Raw genomic sequence first — 19,803 nt, 5'->3', positions numbered from 1 at the left:
TTGTGGAGAAAATTTCCGTTTATGCATTACACTCTCTACATACCTGACATGGCAATGAATGGAGTCCAAGGAATGACATGGATATATCGTAGGATTCTACCCGATATTGAAGGTGACTTGAAATATATATAAAGGGGGTATCCTCACCTCGTCTTCAACTAAATCATTCTCATCATCCTTCAACTCTACAGTACAAACGACTACTACAACTCGACAAACACTTACTTCTCTCACATCAACAACACAACTTAAACAACCATCAACATGCGTTTCTCCGTTGCCGCCGCTTCCACTGCTCTCCTCGCCCTCGCTGAGGCCCGCATCACCGGTATTAAGGTCCCCAAGGAGATCAAGGCCGGTGAGGCCTTCGAGGCCATCGTCGTTCGTGAGAACTACATCCAGAGCGTCTTTGACTCTTCCATTGTCTTCGGCTACTCTCCTGATCCTTACCCCGGCACCATCGGCCAGGTCCTCGACTCTATCCCTCTCGGCAAAGGTAAGTTCACCTTGCATTTCATGACAAACCTTTCAGTTCGCTAACAGATGAAACAGACGAGTCCAACCAGATCGAAGACCTCAAGGTCAAGCTCACTGTCCCCGAGTCCGCTCAGAAGGGCGAGGGTGTCGTCTCCGCTGCTCTCCTCAGCGTTTACGGTGCTTCTGGAAGCCCTACTCTCAGCGAGTACAATGTCACCGTTACCATTGGTGACAAGACCAGCACCGAGTACGGCGAGAGCAGCTAAATTTCTAGCTCCTTTTAGACTTTGATTGCACAACTCACGACCCTCATGTCATTAAACCTTGGACGTGGTGTTGGGAATGGAGCCTGAATCTTTAGACAGTTCCTTGCAATTACCGCTACCTTTTGCATGTTTCTAGTACATATCTTAGTACCTAGCCAGTTACGAAATAGACTTGACCTTTGAACAATTGAATATTGACAACGTTTGTCTCAAACATATACTATTCTTGGTTTTTGTACCTGTGAATCTGCTGACTTCAGAACTAGCTGAATTATAACCCATTGCAACATAATCCTTGTCAAAATGTGAAAATATTATCTAATTTGGCTAGGGTATCACTCTATGTAAAACGACAAACTCAATTCAACCTCCCTAATGCTTGTGCTTATGCTTATGCCCATATCTCTTGCTATGCACTGTCATATCGCCATTGGCGCTCCCCCAAACGCTGTCACTTACTTTGGTCGGGATCTTACGTCCACGAAGCCGTTGGTCAATCAACCACATACCAACGACAAACTCTTGACGTCCCAAAACCCCTTCCCCTTGGCGGTCAACCAGATCCCAAACCTCAGCTAGTTCATCAACTGGTAGACGCGAGCGCTTCCAGATCTCACGAACAACTGTGTTGAGAACACACTCCGAAGAACCTCCGTTCATGGCTTCGCTAGGAGCATTAGGTAGATCGAGTAAAAGTCCGCGATTTGAGGCCCATACTGCCTCGTACCGTTTCCGTTCACGAGGTGTCACCTCTTCTCGCCACTTCTTTCGAGCGCCTTCATGGTGAGCATGCTTTCCCTTGTGAAGTTTCAGACCTTTCTTTTTGTAACGGTCTGTTTCCTCTTCAAGGGGCTTGGGTGGCTGCCGTAGTGTTTGCATCATTCGAGGTGACTTTTGTCGACGTGGCAATGGAGGAGCCAAACTACCTCCTGTATTATGCGGTGTTAGGCGAGCTGATGCGAGTGAACCAGCAACAATGGCACTGGTGAGGGATTCCAGCGGAAGACTTGTGACTGATGAGCTTTTGAAGTGACCGCGTCTGAAATCCCGAGTTGGCGATGGCGGGTTACTACCCGTAAAATGCCGCTTCACGTGATAGACCGGAGGAGACTCCCTCGTGGGCGACCGTACAGGTGACTGCACCGAGGATGCAGAGACGAAAGTATCGTCTGAAGATACTGTAAGAGCCGATGTCGGGCGTGCCTCTGTAGGAGTAGGCGGAGTGGGCCTTGGTCGAGATAATCGAGCCTCTAATTGAGGAGCGGAACGTTTTTGTGTGATGGTAAGTGGCTTATCTTGTAAGACACTCTTGGACTCGACCTTTGGTTTGCTCGTTCCCCTAGGTTGCGGCGGTGTTGGTGGCCGTTGCCTCAGTTCTACCCTAGGTTTGGGGCTGCGTTTTGGGGGATCTGGTGACGGTGGTGATAGAACTTGGGTCGCATGGCGAGTAATAATTTGAGGAGGTGTTTTTGGCCGTAGGGCTGGCTTTGGGGGACGTGATGGCTTAGGTGACAGTACCTCCGGGGCTGGTCTGCTTGGTGTCAGAGGCTCTGGCGTGAAAGGTCGAGGTTTTGGCTTGGGCTTTGGCTTCGGTTTCAAGTCTAGAGAGGATCTATCGTCGGTGCGTGTGATTCTCTCTTCTGAGATATTCCTATCCAGTCCCCTTGCTTTTATGGGAGTTCTCTTTGGAGAGTCACGTTTCACAGGATCACCTGTACGACTTTGCTCAAACATGGAGATAAGTGACCCGGTAGGCGGAATAGACCCCGCGTCGACTATATCACCACTGCTTGACGAACCTCCAATGCTTGTTCTCCTCCGTGGCGTTCGCGCTTTGGGGCTTGGGCTGGCACTTCGACTGGCAGCCAGCGTGGCAGCGATGAAGCTAGCGCTCTTAGGATCTGTCCTTCCAGCGGCTGTACTCGGGTGAAGCTGACCGGGACTGGCGCCCAACTGCTTCAGCCTGGCAGCTATGGAGGCTCCATTCTGACCGTATTGTTCAGCATCGATTGTGCTTCCGCCCGTGCTCTGCGCACCGAGCTTCTTGACGGGGCTTCGTGGACGACCAGCTGACGTTGCCGCGGTCAGCGCACCATTATTTTTCTGCGGCGGCGGCGGCGGAGCTGGTTTTTTGTTATTGTTGAAGGCGAGAGTTGCTCCTCTGAGGGCAGCGGCGGCATCAGAAGAGCCCGTCGTATGGGCAGCGACGGGAGTCATCACCGTCAAGACGACATCGGATGAAGTCGAGGAATGCGATATGAGGTCATTCAGAGGAAGTGAGCGAGGTGAGACGAGGTCGATGATGGTAGGAAAAGTCTTTAGATTTGATTATTTGGAAATAGGGGTTATCGAATGATGGAGAAGAAGAAAAAGATTGAAAGTTGGAGGTTGGAGAAAAGATTATCGATTCGGTCGAGGTCGAGGTCGAGGTTTAACCAACCTCTTCAGATTCTCGCGGCTGCGACGGAAGTTCCAATCATCAGGTCCAGATCCCAGCGTAACCTGTTCCCAGGGACCTCTTTAGCGGGATGTTCCACCCTGTAGCACGCTGGTCTCGGGTCGCTGAGGGCGCTAGACCTGCTCTGAGTTTAGCGGACATTAAACGGTTCATGTCTTAGGTTGAGATGAGAAACCCCTGACTAGGTATTTTTGGAACCACTATCGACTGTGCATGTTACCAAGGAGACGGGACGATTTCCCCCCCTTTTACGATTCGCGAGGCTTATGGATTCTTTGTAGTATTGATTTGATTATTACTCATTCCTTCTTACTGGAGATATCTGTTTATTGTCTGTTTGAGTTTGACATCCATTTTTTGTTGAAGTATCATTCTGCTGACTCAAGTTCCTGGACCAATCAGCTTCAACTATCTATATCTAGGTGTCTACTATGTATCCGCGAAAATCAAGCTATTTGATTGTGGTCTAAACATGACCGCTTCTTTCTGTTATAAGCCAATAAATCTAAGATGATCTTGATCTTGGAAAGAAACGTCTGAAATTGAAAGCTATATGATCAAGCCAGCTACTATGTTGACATGACAATTCATTCTTCTACAACAGGACAAGTGACGTTTGCAGTCTTGTTACCAACCCGGAAAACAATGGATTGTTTAACTGCAGTGGCATATATAGTTTACTTGTCCATACTCAACTATGCGATTCAGTAGTGAGGCAGTCGAAAGGTGATTCGCTATCAACTAAAACCATTTTGCGAGACTAGTTAATGAAGCAGCCTACATCTATGGGAAATTTCCTCCTGGAACCTTACTTACTACATAGTATCTATCTAAATCACAGTTAATATCAACCTTGTTCTCAATAAGGTATGTATACAGTCAACAGCGCTGCATCTGCACCGAATATGGAAACTCTACCGACCTTGTGACGTTGAAACATGATCCTTCGATGCATGGAAATATACGACAAATCATGTTAGGTAGTTTGTGGGTATTAACAGTAAGCTAGTCCAAGACAAGAGACATCATCTGCACAAGTAAGCACTTAGAACTCCTTTGACGTTTATCAACCAATCCTTCTCCTTCAACTGTCGCACAATCAATGCGGAGCCTCCCTTTTCCGTACTGAATGGCCGCCTTATTTCCCACCGCTCCTCTCACCAGCATCCATCTCGTGCACTTGCGCCGCACTCTCATTAGGAGCTTCCACCAGGATTTGGGGTGATTGATTTGGGGCAACATCGGTCGGTTTCCAGGCTGGAGGAGATTGTGATACTGTACTCCATCGTTGCTGCTGCTCGGGCGTCATTCCGTAGGGCACTTGAGGTTGGAGAGAGTTCTGGTCGGCCATCTCTACTGGTGTTTGCTGTTGTTTCTTCTTGTTGCTTCTGCGGCGGATGAACAATATGGCCAGCCCCAGAGCAGCGAGTCCAACAACTCCACCAACAACTCCGCCTGCGATGGCACCTACGTTGTTTTTGCTTCCCCCGCCTCCCTCCTCCTGAGACTCATCCGTGTTGGTTGCAGTTGCTCCTGTCGAGGTTGATTCGTCCGAGGTCTCTGTGCCCGATCCCTCTGTGCTCAACGCCTCCGTGGTCGATGCTTCTGTGGTCGATGCAGTGGCCGCGGCTGGGTAGACATTAACTTCCAAAATTGATTCTGACAAGTCGTCAAACCCAGAAAAAAGCGCGGCATTGATATAGCCAGATGTTGAAGCGCAAACATGACCTGTCATGTTGTTCGGATAGTAAAGGGTATAGCATTCAGATAGAGGAGTATCAGTGCTGCTCGCAATCTGTGTGAGCCATCTGGGCAACGTCCCTCAGAGATAGGTAGCTCACCACTTTCGAATGTTTGTGTTTCTTCTGCAGTACTCATCACATTTGTCCGTGTTCAAGGCATCGGATCTACCAATGCAAGTCGTCCTAATACCTCTGGCGCCGCAAAAGGCAACATTGAACTTCTTCGTCTCATACAAGCAACTGGAGCTCGAGGCACATGTGACGTACGCAGTATGGTAACCGCAAGTGTTGTTCGCAGCGACAGCTACGGTAAGGGTTTCGGTGATTGGGCCTTCTGCGCGTTCGTAGATGTGTTCAAGATGTTGGATTCGTGACGGTAAAGTTGGCTCGGGAGCTTGAGATTGTGCGACTAGGGCACTTGTGAGGTGAAAGCGACAAGATACAAGAGCCGCCGAGGCCAGTCCTCTGATAGTGAAACCCATCTCTGTAGCCGACACTCGAAACCGCAGACGAAAAATGGTGAGAAAAAGGAAGAACGACCCGAGAAAGATACTTGGGAGTTATCGTTCAACAGGAGCGAGCTTGTTTTTTCAGCCCCCAAACTATTCAGTCTCTTATATTACCCAGTAAGTAGCCACCAAGGGCTCAGCCTGTCTTGGCACGATGTAAGGCTTTCCCCGGTTGAAGGATCGAAGGCTACATAAGTACTTGTAACTGTTACTACCATCAATACCTAATCCGGTATGCAGTCCGGTGTGCTCAGCCCTAGATCCAACTCAGTGCCAAGACTTGTCCTCAAGATGATTCTCGAGGATAGGGTTCTAGGAAGATAATCAAGTTAGAAAGAAGAGTACATTATTGAAGCACCTTAAATTGCATATGAGCATAGGCTTATCTGGTGATCGTTTCGAATAATTATGGGTACATATCAACGTGGTAGGCCTTTCACGGTGACCAAATCGACTCAAACAACTGTTCCCTGCTGCTATCTCCGCCGCGTTTGGTTGCTAGTATAGAGCATAGTTTTACATAGTCTTTCAAAACTCCGCGATACGTTTGCCAGCTGGGCTAGGAAATGCATACGGATATATATTCAAGTCTAAGTTGAGCTACGTAGTCACAGGACCTGGTTCAATCTAGAGAAATCGCAACCACATGACTCCCCCGAAGTGGTTCTCGAAAACGATGGTGTGTCTGGTAACCTTTGGGCGTGGGTAATCAGGTCTGAAATCTCGCGGTACCCAAATGATTTTCTTGTCGCCACACATAATCCAGCAATTATCAGAGTAACCATAAGAGTAATCATCTGAGCAGCCATCAGAGTTTTGTAGGTTGTTCGTGATACGACAGCGATAGTCCCCAAATTCACTGGAACTCGTGTTCATCAATCGCCCATTCCATAGACCCAAAACACCGTATTCAGTGGGGACTCTCTTATATCCTCTCATATCTAAAACACCGTATTGTGTGTAGACCTTCGGACCAGTCAACACAGGCTCCAATAAGTCGGTAGTAACTCGCGTCAAACAACTCCCAGTTTTCGCATCCAGTATAATATATCCTCTTATCCCAATCAGATACCGAACAACAAGTTGAAGACCGTCATCTGACAGACCAAGGTCAAAAGATAGTAGGACCGTGTCTGAAAAGGGTTGTGGCAACTTGAAAGTTCGTATAAGCACCCCATTATGGATATCATAAACCTCAATACCGTTTTCTGGATGTGACAGGAAGAACTCGGGACTCGACAACGAGAAAACAAAAGGTCGGGCGTTTTCAGAAAGTCCCGGACGTCCTTGGGCCTGTGCTCTTAAGACGTAGGGTTTAGGTGATCTCGATAGCAAGTCCCAAATACCGATCTCGCTGTCCGATGTACAGATTGCCACCAGATGAAAGTCTGGATGAGAAAAGCATACTCGTCGAGTGATTGCGAACTCCACGCCCAAGATAGGAATCTCCATGGCTATCTCATCCTTTAACGTATCCCAAAGGTGAATGGGACCATTATCAAACTATGTCCAAGCAAACCACCGGAAATCTCCTGAGAAGTGGACAGAGGGTGAACCGCGTGTCTTATGTGATTTTATAAGTGACCCCGATTGAGTGTCCCAAATGCTTATCGTGTACCCTGCAGCGACTGCAAACTGGCATCCATTACTGGATACGAGGTAGTCTCGCACGAGATGACACTGGTCGTCGTCTCTATCGGACTTCGCAAGCAGCTCAGCATCCCAGATATCAATACTAGATCTTGTAACATCTGCAATCTGTGATTCATCGGCGGAAAAGCAGAAACGAGAACGCCACTGGAATGTCGTGCGCCAATATTGCCACTCCTGGTAAAGATAGGGGCATCCGCGGAAATCTCGAGCCCCATTGCTTTCGTGTCAACGTACAAATCTTTGTCACTTTCCAGGTCATGAATGGTGACTCGATCAATCTCTGAAACGGCAAATTTGTTGCCATCGTGTGAAAAGGCCATGGGAAGTCGTTTATCGCCGATTTCGACCAAATTCAGGTGAAGATATTTCCGAATCATGTGGTTGTCGTCAAGGTTCCAAATTTCTATCGTGTCCTTTTCGAGAGTGGCCAAAAGTGTGCCCTCCCGCCCAAACACGTTAGTTATTGACCTAGAATAGCTTCTTATATCGCATCGTTTGGAGAACATGTCTTGGTCCAAATTCCACATCCCAATGCATCCATGGCATGCCAAGAGCAGAGTAGACCCGTTGCTTGTAAATGTTAATGCGATCTCCCCACCGTAATATCTCCATGACCTGGGAAACCAATCAGTTTTAATATCGAGTGTTTTCAAAATGCGCTCTTGCTTCAGGTCCCAGACTGCAAGTTCGCCGTCACTCGACAAACAAGCAAGCCGTGTGCAGTCAGTCGAGTACACACCCAGTTTAGCATCGTTATAGTGACCGATTAACTGAACAGGCGCTTCATTGTCTGTCCTCTGGATGATCAAAATATCACGGAACCAAGAACAAATTAAGATGCCATCCTCTATTGGTGTCATATAGGGTTCCAACGAGGAGAGGGAAAAGGTCTGGATACGTGGGCTCCAGTATCGTGATAGATTCAAACTCGATGTGCTCCACTTATACACTTCGTCCTGGGCATCATTTCGTTTCTTTGACATACTCTCCAGGAAGATTCCAGGACAGAACGTCAGGCCTGAGGCGTATACTTGCAGCGGAGCTGCTTCAATACCAAACCTCAAATAGCACATCATTCGAACAATGTTGTTTATCAAGTCATGAACGCCGGTCTATAACCAATCGGTCCCAGTTGAGTTTTCTGCTGGATTTAAACAAGATCGCACATACTTACAGCTGTCGCTAGTCTTTGGAGTCTGTGCATCGCTCGCAGCGCATGAGGCAACACTTGCAGTAAGCATATGGCCTCAATCCAGTTTAGACCCTTTTCTTTTAGAAAGAGTTCTAACAAGCTTCCGGGTCCCAGGGCTGTTCTCAGACTGTCTAGACCAGAGTCGCACAGATGAGAGGCCCAGTAGATGCTACAGTATCTGATTGGAGCTAATGGATCTGGCTGAGGGATTTCCACTTCTTTGATGGGGAATCCTGGATAATCGAGGGAATAGATATTTCGCCGAAGGTGCAGGTCAAGAGCCATCAAGCATCTCTCAAACATATGGCAGTGTTGAAAATGTCTGTCGAAACTGAGCTCTCCAAGTGCTTCTGCGACGAGATAGTCTTTTGCTGATTGATGTATGAAATAGACGATATCGTCTTTTAGGATAAGAAACGATCCTGCACTTCGAATAATTTGCTGCAGTGTGTGTTTGTCGAATGGTGTGTCGTTGCACGGCTGCCAGAGAGATAATAATTCGTCGATCGTCAGAGGTCGGTATGCAGTGAGCGCTAGTTTCAAGACTTGCTTGCAGTCTTCCATACAGCATGAATTAAGGGTGTATTCCAACATCCGCCGATATATGTTATCAAGGCCTGCTGGAGATTCGTTGAGTTTACTGAGGATTTTCCAGGCTGGCAACTTTGGGTCTTCGATGATTTGACAAACCAAAGCTACCCAAAGAAAGGTTTCGTTGCACTTGGACTCCATGTATTACTGGATGGATAGCCTTTTATCAGTGTTCAATCCTCTGCGTTTCGCAAGACTGAGCACTTTGTAGTTGATAAAGCAATTGACGGCTTGGGAGATGCTGCCTTCATTCAGCTCTAGGCGCAAGACCAGCTTCTGCGCCGCGTCATGAAGTACGTCTATCTCGGGCCAGTTTCTACTGGAGACGATCCATCTGACTTTATGCTGGGAAAGGTCGACAAGCAAATCCAGCAGCAAATGAAGATCCGTGACGCATTCATCTAGGGCATCGATAACCAACACGGCCTCTCTTAGCGCAGAGTCTGCCAAGATGGCGTGCAGAATGCGAGAGAGGGCAGTAAAAGCATTGCAGTCCTCCAAGAGCTGTTTGCCAGCGTGCTCATACTCTTTCCATACATGCATCAGCAGTGACTCTTGGTTCTTGGCAAGCATATATATGAGCCCACGAAGGACGGCCGTAGCGTTGTTGATTCGACTGTCGGTCTCTTGGCAGAAGAAGTATGCGGCTTGGCCAAAGTTTGCTGGTTCGGTGGCTAACTTGTCGATGATACCTGCTAAAAGCATCGTCTTCCCCTTTCCCGGATCACCTTTGATCCAAAGGAATCGTGAATCAGATTCGGACTTCTTCCATTATTTAAAGTCTTCGTTTTCGAAAATTCAGCAATAAGACTCTGCGCAAGTCGCCTTTGGAGTGCCGTCTCTGAAGTTATTTTCAGCGATTGTTCGATGATCAGACATCCTTAATCGATATCTCAGGAACCTCCGATCTTCTCACTGGTGATGATAGAAGCAAGATGCAGGTCAGGCTTATAACTAGGTTGAAACGAGAGCCTGGTGGCTGCAGTCACGGGGTCGTCATAGCCGCCAGCCTGATCCCTCAGCCCCCTTGCATTACCAGCCTAGGTATGTATCTTAGTCCTCTTTATTATCAACATTAGATTCAATCATCACCAAGATTTATAACTCATGGTAAGAAGACCCGTCAATCAGCCCTTTGATGCAGCTGCTTATAAATACTATCAATAGGCTTCAGGTGTTGAAGTAGCCGGTAGTGTGGTATCACTTATAGATGCTGCCCTCAGAATAGTTCAAGAAGCCCGTAAGGCACGTCACAGGGTGTTAGGAATCCCTACAACACTGGATAATGTCTCCAAGCAGCTGGACAGCATCGAAAAATCTTTGACTCTTGTGCGAGAGGAGAGAAATCTACAGAACCTTGCCATCGAGCAACAACTTCAGACTATAAGCCAAGTTGCCGACGAGCTTAAGCAATTCTACGATGGGCTTTCTCTCGTCCAACAGAGAAGTTCCACCTCCAAATTCATCCGCTCTTTGAGGGTGGGTGATCGCGAAGAGAAGGGTCTAGAGGCAATCCTCAAGCGACTCGACACAGCCAAGGGTGATCTCATCATACGTATCCTTGTTGCACATGTTGGCGTAGTCGGAAACTTACAGGATGGCATGCGAGTTGCATACAACGAACTTGCAGAGACAAACGCGAACGTAAAGCATGTCTTGGGCGTCAATATGGTCCTTTGGGAACGGATCGAGAATCGTGATCGTGCATCAGGTCAGTATAGCATAGCATGTTCGATATGCGGAAACGTCTCTAACTATGAACAGACGGAACAGTCCCTATTTTCCCTGTCGACCTCGAATCCCTTGAAGCACCTCGCTTCAACACATCCGCTCAAGCAGTACAAAACTCGATATATGGTAATAAAGGCGTTAGCTATGTTATGACTGGAAACGTTGGAGTGGAGTCCAGCTATCGAGCTGCACCGCGGACAAATGCAATTACCAACAATGACTTTGGCCAAGATGGAAAGGTCATGACAGGAGATATGGGTGGTTCTGCTGCTGAATCGTTCAACCAGAACTTTTGGAAATGAAAGAAAGAGTTGGATGCTTTTAACGACTTTCGTGTCGTCAGACGGCCTTGCTTTGCCAGATTGTGGTCATCCTTCTTGCCTGTTGTCAACATCATACTATCTTTGATATCAATCCGATTCACTTTCTTTATCGTTTTGTAAATTATTAGTTGCTGGAATCAAGTTTTGATGTTTCTTTCTCTTTTTATCTTCTACTTTTGTTCGGTCTTAATTTAGACACTTATGACTAGTTCTTTTCACGGTCTTCCTTCAGAGAAACAATACGGTTAAGCACAATCTTGTCATCTGTGCTATCCGAGTCCATGGCCTGTTTGATCATTAGTTTTCGTCCAAATAGACGGGCGACATATACTTACAAAGTAGGCGACACGCATAGCCTGGAATCGAACACTCTCAGGACCGCTAGCTTCGTTGGTCTCACCAGCTGTCACAGGCCAAGGAGCGCGCTGGCGCACCTCCTTGAAGCCCTCCTCAACAAGAGCCTCGGGGTAGACAACCTCACTGTTGGGGTTGATGTCGTTCAAGAAACCACCCTCAACAGCGGTAGGGTCGTCAGACTTGAACAGAGGGCTGTGCACACGGGCTTCCAATTTGATGGAGCCCTCGGGCACCCACTGGATGTAGGTCTTTGGCTTGCTCTCCTTGTCGAAAACAGCCTTGATGCTAGTGACCTTGCCTGACTCGTCCTTCTCGAACGAAGTAGCCTTAATGGGGTGAGGGGCGTTGAGAAGACCGACAGTCTTACCAGGGGCAAGTCGGAAGTAGCCCTTGATATCCTCCTCGCGGAAATCGGACCGGTCGATGTAGACAGTCTTGGTAAATCGGACCTTGTGAGTACCAAACTTAGGGTCCTTGGGGGAGTAAGGAACCTCCAATTCTTCGGTTTCGTCGTGATCCTCAATAGTCACGGGAACGGGGTCCAGGACAAGCATAAGTCGTGGCACAGTGTTCTCGAGGTAACGGCGGACAGTCTGCTCGAATCGTGCAATCTGGATGATTGTCTTGGCTGTAGTGACACCGAGCTCGTTGATGAAAGCCAAAAGAGCGCCAGGGGGGATGCCACGACGCTTGATGGCGATCAGTGTGTACAGACGAGGGTCATCCCAAGCTCGAACATATCCGCCCTCGACAAGCTTCTTGAGGGCTCGCTTACTCATGATGGTTCCGCTAACATTGAGTCGGCCTAGAAGCTATCAGCAATTCGTACTCACACATCTACAACCTTTTCTCACCAAACTCTCGCTGCATTGGCTCGTAGACCTCGAGAGACTTGTTCAACCACTCATAACTTTCACGAGATAGAATAAATTCGGTAGTACACAGACTGTGTGTGATACCCTCGAAACTATCGCAAAGACAGTGTGTGAAATCGTAGGTGGGGAAAATCTTCCACTCGGGAGCTCGGTGGTGAGTCTTCTGGTTCTTAGGTATACGGTAGGCCGCAAGATCCCACATCTGGGGGTTGCCGTTTGTGATGTCCTGCTTCATGCGGAGGAAAGCAGTCTGGGGCGCGTATTTGCCGTCGTGCATATCCTGGAACTTCTGGAGGTTTGTCTCGACATCCTGCTCGGCGTGGGCGCAACGGTATCGGGGTCCTTCCTTTCCTTCCTTTCCACCACGCTGAAGCTTGATTTCGGCCTCGTTACAGTGGCAGACGTATGCCTTTTTCTTCTTGATCAGCTCCTTGGCGAGATCGAAGAGTTTCTGGAAGTTGTCGCTGGAGTGTGTGATGGCGCTAGGCTCGAATCCTGTAGACAACCAAGATTAGTCAAGGTTGATTCGGGTGTCGTAGATATCGCGATTCGCACCAAGCCACCTGATGATCTTCAGGATCCATTCGAAGTAAATCTCCTCCTCTTCGTCGGGGTTCGTGTCATCGAATCTTTTTATTCATTAGCTATGGTTTTAGCGCTCGACAACAAGATCATACCGAAGGATCTACTACAGATTAGCATCTTTTTGAATTCTAGCTGGCGCAAGAAAGCTTACCGTCTTGCCACCGTGGTAGCGAGCAAATCCAAAGTCAATGGCAATAGCCTTGGCGTGGCCCAAGTGAAGGTATCCGTTTGGCTCGGGAGGGAATCGGGTGACAACGGGCTTCACAGGTCTCTCCTTGTAAACATCGGCAAGGAAGCCCTGCTTGAACATGGCATCAGGGTCAAGCTGAGTAGGCTCCTGAGCCTTGGGCTTGGGCGCAGCAGGCTTGGGGTTCGCCTCCTGGTTCTTTGCCTTCTCTTCGCGCGAGGCCTGGGCAGCAGCCTTCTTGGCTCGCTTCTGGGTTCGCTTCTTCAGCTCATTGCGCGTGACCTGCTCGCCCGTCACCTCGTCAAGCACGAGCTTGACAGTGCCCTCGGTGACCTCAGCGACAGGGTCGGACATAATGGGAGTCGGTATAGTATCGATATCGGTTCGGTTCGATAGCTGTCTTCGTCAAAGTAGAGAAAATGCTTAGCTTTGTTCAATGTTTGAAGCTGATAGTGGGGTAATTTTTTTGGCGGTGGGAAGTTATCGAGAGATGTTGGTGGGGGAGGGGCGGAGGGTTTGCAATTGGACAGCATTGAGTCATAAGGGGAATGATAAAGATAAGGAACAAAGAGAAGACACAATGCTTGCGTATTAATACTCGTTAGCCTTGAGGAATCAATTACCCGCATTGTCTCATCTATTAGATGGTACATTTAGCTAGATTTCAAACAAGTTGTTGTGAATCAGAAGTTACCGTCATTCCTCAAGTAAACAGTCTACCCTATACATAACTGAGATGCTTTGAGATGTTAGGTATCAATTCTCTTCCTCACGTCAGACTATACTTGGTAGCACTTGCAGTTTCCTGGCTGGTGTTCTACTGTTAATGGTAGGGTAATTTCTTCAATGTTCATCGTTGTTGACACATTAGCGATTGACTTTTATCCATAATGTGACACTGCAGAGCCACCTTCTCAATACCCATGTTTCTTATCGATTCAAGACTTGAGATAGTGACAAAACCGGTGATATTTACAAGGTATCTTCCTTTTATAACCACCAAAGCTTCACGAATTACTCATATCTTCTGAAAAATTGCGGAGACCGACTCTGTACTCACAACAGGCCAAAAACCGCAAGGACTTGTAGCCAAACCCAAACCAGAATTCGTTATCTCCAGAGAAGAAAGCTTGGCCTGCGAATTATGATAGATCATATGAAGATTCCTACGAAGAAGTGTCATACCATGGACTGTTCATGCTTTGCGGGGGACGGTCGCAGCGACACGAGCTCACTAGGATCTGTCGCTGGAACCCATGTTATAAAAGAACCTCACCACTGGACTCACGAAGCGCTACCATGATATCTCGAGTGTGACGAGAAGCTGCCGGTAAGCAGAATTGAGTGGGGGTCACTACCTGCAAAGTAGAATGAAACTCCAAGATGATTAGAGTCTCGGATGTTCTTATTACCAGGTTTTATTCTGCAAGGGAAACTGTTGGCCAAGAGTTTCCGACTTCCGAAGTCCCCGTGCCAGTCAACCATCGTCATTTCAACGGCAATGTCGTGATATGGCTGACAGCGGTTGCAAGGGTTTTTAACCCACATAGTGCTTGATGGAGGGTGGCTTTGAAGGTGGTCTAGACTCTATTGAGTTGCCTAAATCAATCTCCCCGAAGATTTGGTGTGGCGCGAATCCACCTGCTGCTACACCTTGTCAGCGATTGCAGAGTGACGGACCCTCGCACGCCATCGCCAGGTCGCTCGCTGCGAGCAAGGGCATGGAAGGCAGGTGAATAGATAGCCTGCCTACAGAACTTCCAACAGTAATCGCAATCATGGGAGACCATCACTCAAGCCCTGGTAAAAAGACCTCTCTCAGTCTTGCCGATAGTGAGAGTCTTTCTAGTGTCAACATCAACCGCAACAATATGGGCTGTCGAGTTTGCCGTGCAAGAAAGGTGAGTTAATGTCTTTTGTTTTTACAAATCAACAAACAAATTACTCACAAAACCCACAGGTCAAATGCGATGGCCGACCAAACGGCTGTCGCAATTGCGAACGTCTTCAACTCGAGTGTGCTGATGACGACGGCTCAAAATCGGGCAGTCGGCGTGGCTCAGTTCCTGTTTCTCTGAGAAAAATCCGGACTTACCGGTCTTGTACGAGCTGTCGTGTTTCAAAGACCAAATGCGACGGCGACCGGCCGAGATGTTCGCGATGCTGCGCCCGTAATCTGGAGTGCCAGTACGACGGAGGCTCGGCTCCTCGCTGGGCGCGCAACCTCAGCAAGGCACCAACCGTGGGCTCAAATGAGGAAGAATTAGAGTCTTCTTTGGATGCATCTTCAGTTACTGGAGATAGCTTCAGGTCGCCCAGTCTCCTTCAATCGCGAGACACTGATGCAGCGGCATCTCATCGTTCCGACACACGAGCCACCAGTGCTGTTGACCCTCCCATAGATTTTTCAGACGACACTGAATTGTCCATTTATTCTTGGTGAGTGTCATGTGTAATCCGGATATTCCAAGTCGTCACTGACTCGTACTCCTAGGCTTGTGTCCTCAGACCTTCCATCTCCAAACAATATCCGCACCGTAGTTGACCACTACTTTGCAAATATTCACCCTCTTCGATGCTTTGCCTTTGTACATAGACCGTCATTTACTCGGCAGCTAGACAAGGGTTTTGAGTCCGAGGATGAAAGAGCATTGCTACACATCATTTGCGCCCAAGGCGCCAAGTATGTTGTCCCGACCCCAGGGAATGAGAAATTACAGCTAACGACCTAGATTCTATGCTCTGTCTGTCAATGTAGAAGATCATGATGCCAAGGCAGGCTTGATAAGAGCTGCGGGTAATAGTTGGGCGCAAAAGGCCGAGCTGCTAGTTCTCACCAATTTTGGCAAGATTTCAGTTCAGAGACTCATGGTAGGTTCCAACGCAGCGTTCAGAATTGACAATTGACTGACTGCGATCAGACGTGTATCTTGCTTTACGATTTTCACTTTAGACTAGGTGAATACACTCAAGCTCTGATGCTGAGTGGTCTCGCTGTACGAATGGCACACGCATTGCAGCTCAACGTCGAGTTCTCGCCTGACGTTCTTTGCGCAGAGGCAAACGAGTCCTCCCCACCTGCTGTCGAGAAGGAGAGCCGTCGAAGACTCATGTGGGCTTGCTACATTCTGGACGCGTGGACCGGTAGTGGTGTTGACCAATTGACGCTCCTTCGCGAAGCCGACATCAAGATCCAGTTGCCGTGCAATGAGCGTAACTTCAGACTCCGAATTCCATGTGTGACTGAGACTCTTGGTGTAGGACACGTTCTGCAATTCCTACCTCCCGCTATCGTTCCACGGAGACCGGCTGCCAACATGGGCATCATGGCTTACTACATCCGAATCGTCACTCTCTGGAAACGAGTAGTCAGGTTTGTACCGCACACCCCCTTGATAAGAATTATATATCTAATTGGAAAATAGATATGTCAAGCATCTAAACACGAGTCCACCTCCATGGCTTCCTGAGTCCGACTTTGCCGCCCTGGACGCTGACCTGCGAGCATGGGGTCGACACCTCCCAGAGTTTATCTCATACTCTACTGATACCATCTACGCTCGCCTTGAGTCTGATCAGCTCGGTTCACTTGTACTGCTTCACTGCACATATCACCACAACCTTCTGGACCTTTACAGAATCTCTATGCCAGAACTTTTCAAGCTAATCAAACCTTTTTACTTCCCACCCAACCAAGAGGAATTCTTGCAGTCGTTGCAAGCTGACTGCTTTTATCACGCACAGCAGATCGCTACCATCTTGGCAGAAGCGGTACAACATGGTGCACGATATCTGGCCGATAGCTTGCTACCATGCTTTGCATATGACAGCAGTCGAGTGATGTTGTACTACATTGCAAGACTACTTGATCTAAGTAGACCCGATGCTGAGACCATAGTTGTGGATGCAATCAATGCTGTAGAAAGCAACAGCAAAATCCTGCGGACAATGGCTGCCCTGTTCCCGCTTGCTGATTCTCTTGTACGTGGAATAATTCCTGGGAAATATGGCTCGCTGACAATAACGACAGGCAACTACGACGGAGCGATGGCTAGCCAAGATTCGCAAAACATTTGCACAAGACGAGCATATGAGCGATCGTCCTATGCAAGGCGATGAGGAGAGGTATGCTTGGATTAATTTCTCATAAAAGGGATCGCTAACAACGTAACCCAGTTCGCCTATTCTTTCTGGAAGTCCGATCATCGGCAGTCCTGATGAGGCTCTGGGAGCGCTTGGCTTAGCACGTCTAGCTCAAAGTGAAAGTAGTGATATCAAGCCCATGAACCGGGACGCCTGGAACAAGACTGGAAATGTAAGTCCGCCTTCTAGCAAGATAGGAACCGGATCCGTCTCTGGGCGCCCGCCAAATAGCCAACCCGAGGAGACACCTGCGCGGTCCAAACTGCAACATGAACAACCGGTGTCTCAACGGACACCTCCAGGAGCCACGACTTCTCGCATGGATCATCAGGCAGTCGATCTAAGCGACCTTCAGAATTACTTATCTTGGGATATGTATGGCATCATGGAGATGAGCGAAAAAGGTCTCAAGGCGGGTATAGAAGGGAATGGGATGCCATCATGGAGCGCAATGTGATCGGAAGATCTTTGAACAAAGTTTCCGGAGACATTGATAAGACTCACTATCCGAAAACATCTCTCTGAACACGGAACTTGAGCCTAGGTCGATGAGACTGGGTTGACGAGGTAATTCGGGTCATGACGGGGCTGGGGAACATCGCCAAGTGATCACCGCCACGAAGTTAAAGTGCTAATGACGGAGATGAGAGACTCCCCGACAAAACGAAGGACACCGCCATACTTCTTTAGCTTCAACGTTCCAAGCGACAACTTCAAGGTGGTGTGGTGCACGGCCTCGACAACGGCCACCCCGACGACACCTCCAAACTCCAAGCACTGGCATTTTTTTGACAGCAAGCGAGCTTGGACTCAACATCGACAACATGACTTGCATCAGTTATGCTATGCACCAATGCACCATCCGATACTTTATCATCAACCCTTTGTCCGTAGAATCTATGAGTTTTAACTTCGGGAGGCTGGGTGGCCACTATACGAGACAGTATGCATATGCAGGCTTGGGCTCGAGATGCCGCATCGGACTTGAGACATCACGAAGATAATGACCCTCTCGTATCGTTTGCGTCTCTGAAGTGCATTAGTTTATTAGGTGTGCTGCAGTCTGCAACAGGGGGCAAGGCTGCTAGTCTGACACGATCATGGCACCTATTCAGACAGACGTGCTTCAGTATCAACAAACCAGTCTGTGGCATAATATAGGCGAGATTGATCGAATGGCGGTGAAAGAAAATGCAATTACAGGAAGCGATTGATTTACAAGATATCTTTAATTACTTTTGGGCAGCTCAGCAGTGCGGAGAGTTTAATTACGACAGGTAGCATTGATCACCGATGGGCCACGCAGGGAGCAGCATACAGATAGTTAGCTCCAATTTAGCTTGTACAAACAAGAAAAGCAAAATATGACGATGCCGAGTGACAACCAGACTGATACTACCGAGAGGTCCTGGGAGCTTGGGCCTCAGGAATCACTTGTCCCTCTCGGAAATCGGCTGCGATAGAGTGTTTATTGGAAAGGACCTCGGCGATGCGATGCGATGCGATTAGATGAGACGAGGGGTAGCTATGGCAATCCCAGGGGGGACCGTTGTTTTGTTGCCTTGTTTACACCCCTGTGAAGTTGGTGAGTCTGGTGAGAATAAGATAGAATCAAGATAAGCGTAGGTAAAAGCAAGTTACAGTTTCTGCAGCCCAGCTGCAGGTTTGCGGTCTCTCGCCAATGGGGACCAGGATTCCAAAGGCATTGTTTACAAGAATGCCATTTCTAACATGATGGAAACCGGGTAACTATGTGCACATGCTTTTTTTTCTTCCCGTCAAAGTGGGGAGAGCAAAAAAACAAAAGTCTGCTTGCGGCTCAGCAATTTAATTAACTTTAGCTTAAGTGGTTTAGTTTCTTCCTCCCTTACAGTGATACAGAGATGACTGGTTTGTTTTGATACCGCTTGCGGAGTCTTGATTCGCTTATCCTAGCCCTTCTGCGCATGCAAGTCAACGAATCTGACGATCCAGCCAGCCAACTCAGCCTACTACTGTATGCAAGGAGCTGGAGCAGAGATGCCAAACACTCTTGCTTGCTTACACATTTTCGGACTATTGCTGCGGGTTCATGCTTGTACTATAACTTATACCTGGCAAACTACGAATAATCAGGTTAGATTTGCGATGGGAAAGCGACGGGGTTAAAAACAAGGAACTTATTTTGTTGATCGATCACGGAGGATTGCCCGGCTATATTGCTATACTTAGCTGAGCTATATACTTATACCTATACCTACCTGACAATTAAACGAATACTCGATTACACGTAATAATTTATTAATTGTTTCATCATTCAATCGCAAGGCGAAAAGGCGGAAGTGAGACCGAAAAGAAATCCCTTTCTTTTTTCCAGGTTCGTCCATTGTGGACGGGCCAAATGCTGTCCATAGAAAGGGAGACGATTCCAGGGTGTGAAGATATGCCCACTTTAGGCCAATCATAAGCCTTAATAATTGGATCGCGGTTACAACAGCTGATCAATAGCGCTCCGACCAAGCCTTCAGTGGCCTCAAAGCTCTGGGACATCCCTGCCAAAAGCAACCTACAGCGGGGTAATTGCACTGAAACACTGGGCCTCTCCAAATACGCCCGCCAATTAAACCCTGGGGAAACGTTGCTCTAGCAACTCAACTTCCCATCGTTTACATCCTCCGATGCTCCTTCGTGAAGAATACTTTTGTAGTTGAGGCCCATCAGTTTCATTGCATTCA

The 19,803-nt window shown here is 48.0% G+C and overlaps 8 protein-coding genes across 8 annotated transcripts; 3 read left to right on the top strand and 5 right to left on the bottom strand.

The window, feature by feature from the left end:
- Positions 1-264: 264 nt before the first annotated feature.
- Positions 265-743, top strand: FSST1_005438 (uncharacterized protein; the record flags this gene model as incomplete). Its single annotated transcript, XM_083231713.1, has 2 exons — positions 265-496; positions 553-743. 2 exons carry the CDS (start codon positions 265-267, stop codon positions 741-743), a joined length of 423 nt encoding a protein of 140 aa, XP_083088868.1.
- A 372-nt stretch (positions 744-1,115) lies between these two features.
- On the bottom strand, positions 1,116-2,960 carry FSST1_005437 (uncharacterized protein; the record flags this gene model as incomplete). The annotated part of the gene is made up of 1 exon (XM_083231712.1): positions 1,116-2,960. One exon carries the CDS (start codon positions 2,958-2,960, stop codon positions 1,116-1,118), a length of 1,845 nt encoding a protein of 614 aa, XP_083088867.1.
- A 1,379-nt stretch (positions 2,961-4,339) lies between these two features.
- Positions 4,340-5,425, bottom strand: FSST1_005436 (uncharacterized protein; the record flags this gene model as incomplete). The annotated part of the gene is made up of 2 exons (XM_083231711.1): positions 4,340-4,985; positions 5,043-5,425. The coding sequence occupies 2 exons, from the start codon at positions 5,423-5,425 to the stop codon at positions 4,340-4,342; spliced, it is 1,029 nt and encodes a 342-aa protein (XP_083088866.1).
- Positions 5,426-7,059: 1,634 nt separating this feature from the next.
- Positions 7,060-8,178, bottom strand: FSST1_005435 (WD40 repeat domain-containing protein; the record flags this gene model as incomplete). Its single annotated transcript, XM_083231710.1, has 1 exon — positions 7,060-8,178. The coding sequence occupies one exon, from the start codon at positions 8,176-8,178 to the stop codon at positions 7,060-7,062; it is 1,119 nt and encodes a 372-aa protein (XP_083088865.1).
- Positions 8,179-9,032: 854 nt separating this feature from the next.
- FSST1_005434 (uncharacterized protein) lies at positions 9,033-9,767 on the bottom strand (the record flags this gene model as incomplete). Its single annotated transcript, XM_083231709.1, has 2 exons — positions 9,033-9,504; positions 9,700-9,767. 2 exons carry the CDS (start codon positions 9,765-9,767, stop codon positions 9,033-9,035), a joined length of 540 nt encoding a protein of 179 aa, XP_083088864.1.
- Positions 9,768-9,995: 228 nt separating this feature from the next.
- FSST1_005433 (uncharacterized protein) lies at positions 9,996-10,921 on the top strand (the record flags this gene model as incomplete). The annotated part of the gene is made up of 3 exons (XM_083231708.1): positions 9,996-9,998; positions 10,056-10,599; positions 10,653-10,921. The coding sequence occupies 3 exons, from the start codon at positions 9,996-9,998 to the stop codon at positions 10,919-10,921; spliced, it is 816 nt and encodes a 271-aa protein (XP_083088863.1).
- A 226-nt stretch (positions 10,922-11,147) lies between these two features.
- FSST1_005432 (glutamine--tRNA ligase domain-containing protein) lies at positions 11,148-13,300 on the bottom strand (the record flags this gene model as incomplete). The annotated part of the gene is made up of 6 exons (XM_083231707.1): positions 11,148-11,228; positions 11,278-12,104; positions 12,154-12,669; positions 12,730-12,803; positions 12,852-12,859; positions 12,911-13,300. The coding sequence occupies 6 exons, from the start codon at positions 13,298-13,300 to the stop codon at positions 11,148-11,150; spliced, it is 1,896 nt and encodes a 631-aa protein (XP_083088862.1).
- A 1,424-nt stretch (positions 13,301-14,724) lies between these two features.
- FSST1_005431 (transcription factor domain-containing protein) lies at positions 14,725-17,546 on the top strand (the record flags this gene model as incomplete). Its single annotated transcript, XM_083231706.1, has 8 exons — positions 14,725-14,847; positions 14,907-15,385; positions 15,441-15,629; positions 15,679-15,817; positions 15,868-16,319; positions 16,372-16,927; positions 16,977-17,071; positions 17,123-17,546. The coding sequence occupies 8 exons, from the start codon at positions 14,725-14,727 to the stop codon at positions 17,544-17,546; spliced, it is 2,457 nt and encodes an 818-aa protein (XP_083088861.1).
- Positions 17,547-19,803: the final 2,257 nt, after the last annotated feature.

This window comes from Fusarium sambucinum, chromosome I (genome assembly GCF_050947815.1).
Source record: "Fusarium sambucinum isolate potato_lamoka chromosome I, whole genome shotgun sequence".
NCBI lineage: Eukaryota > Fungi > Ascomycota > Sordariomycetes > Hypocreales > Nectriaceae > Fusarium > Fusarium sambucinum.
The sequence above is the reverse complement of the archived record's forward strand: the minus strand, read 5'-3'. Positions and strand labels throughout refer to the sequence as shown.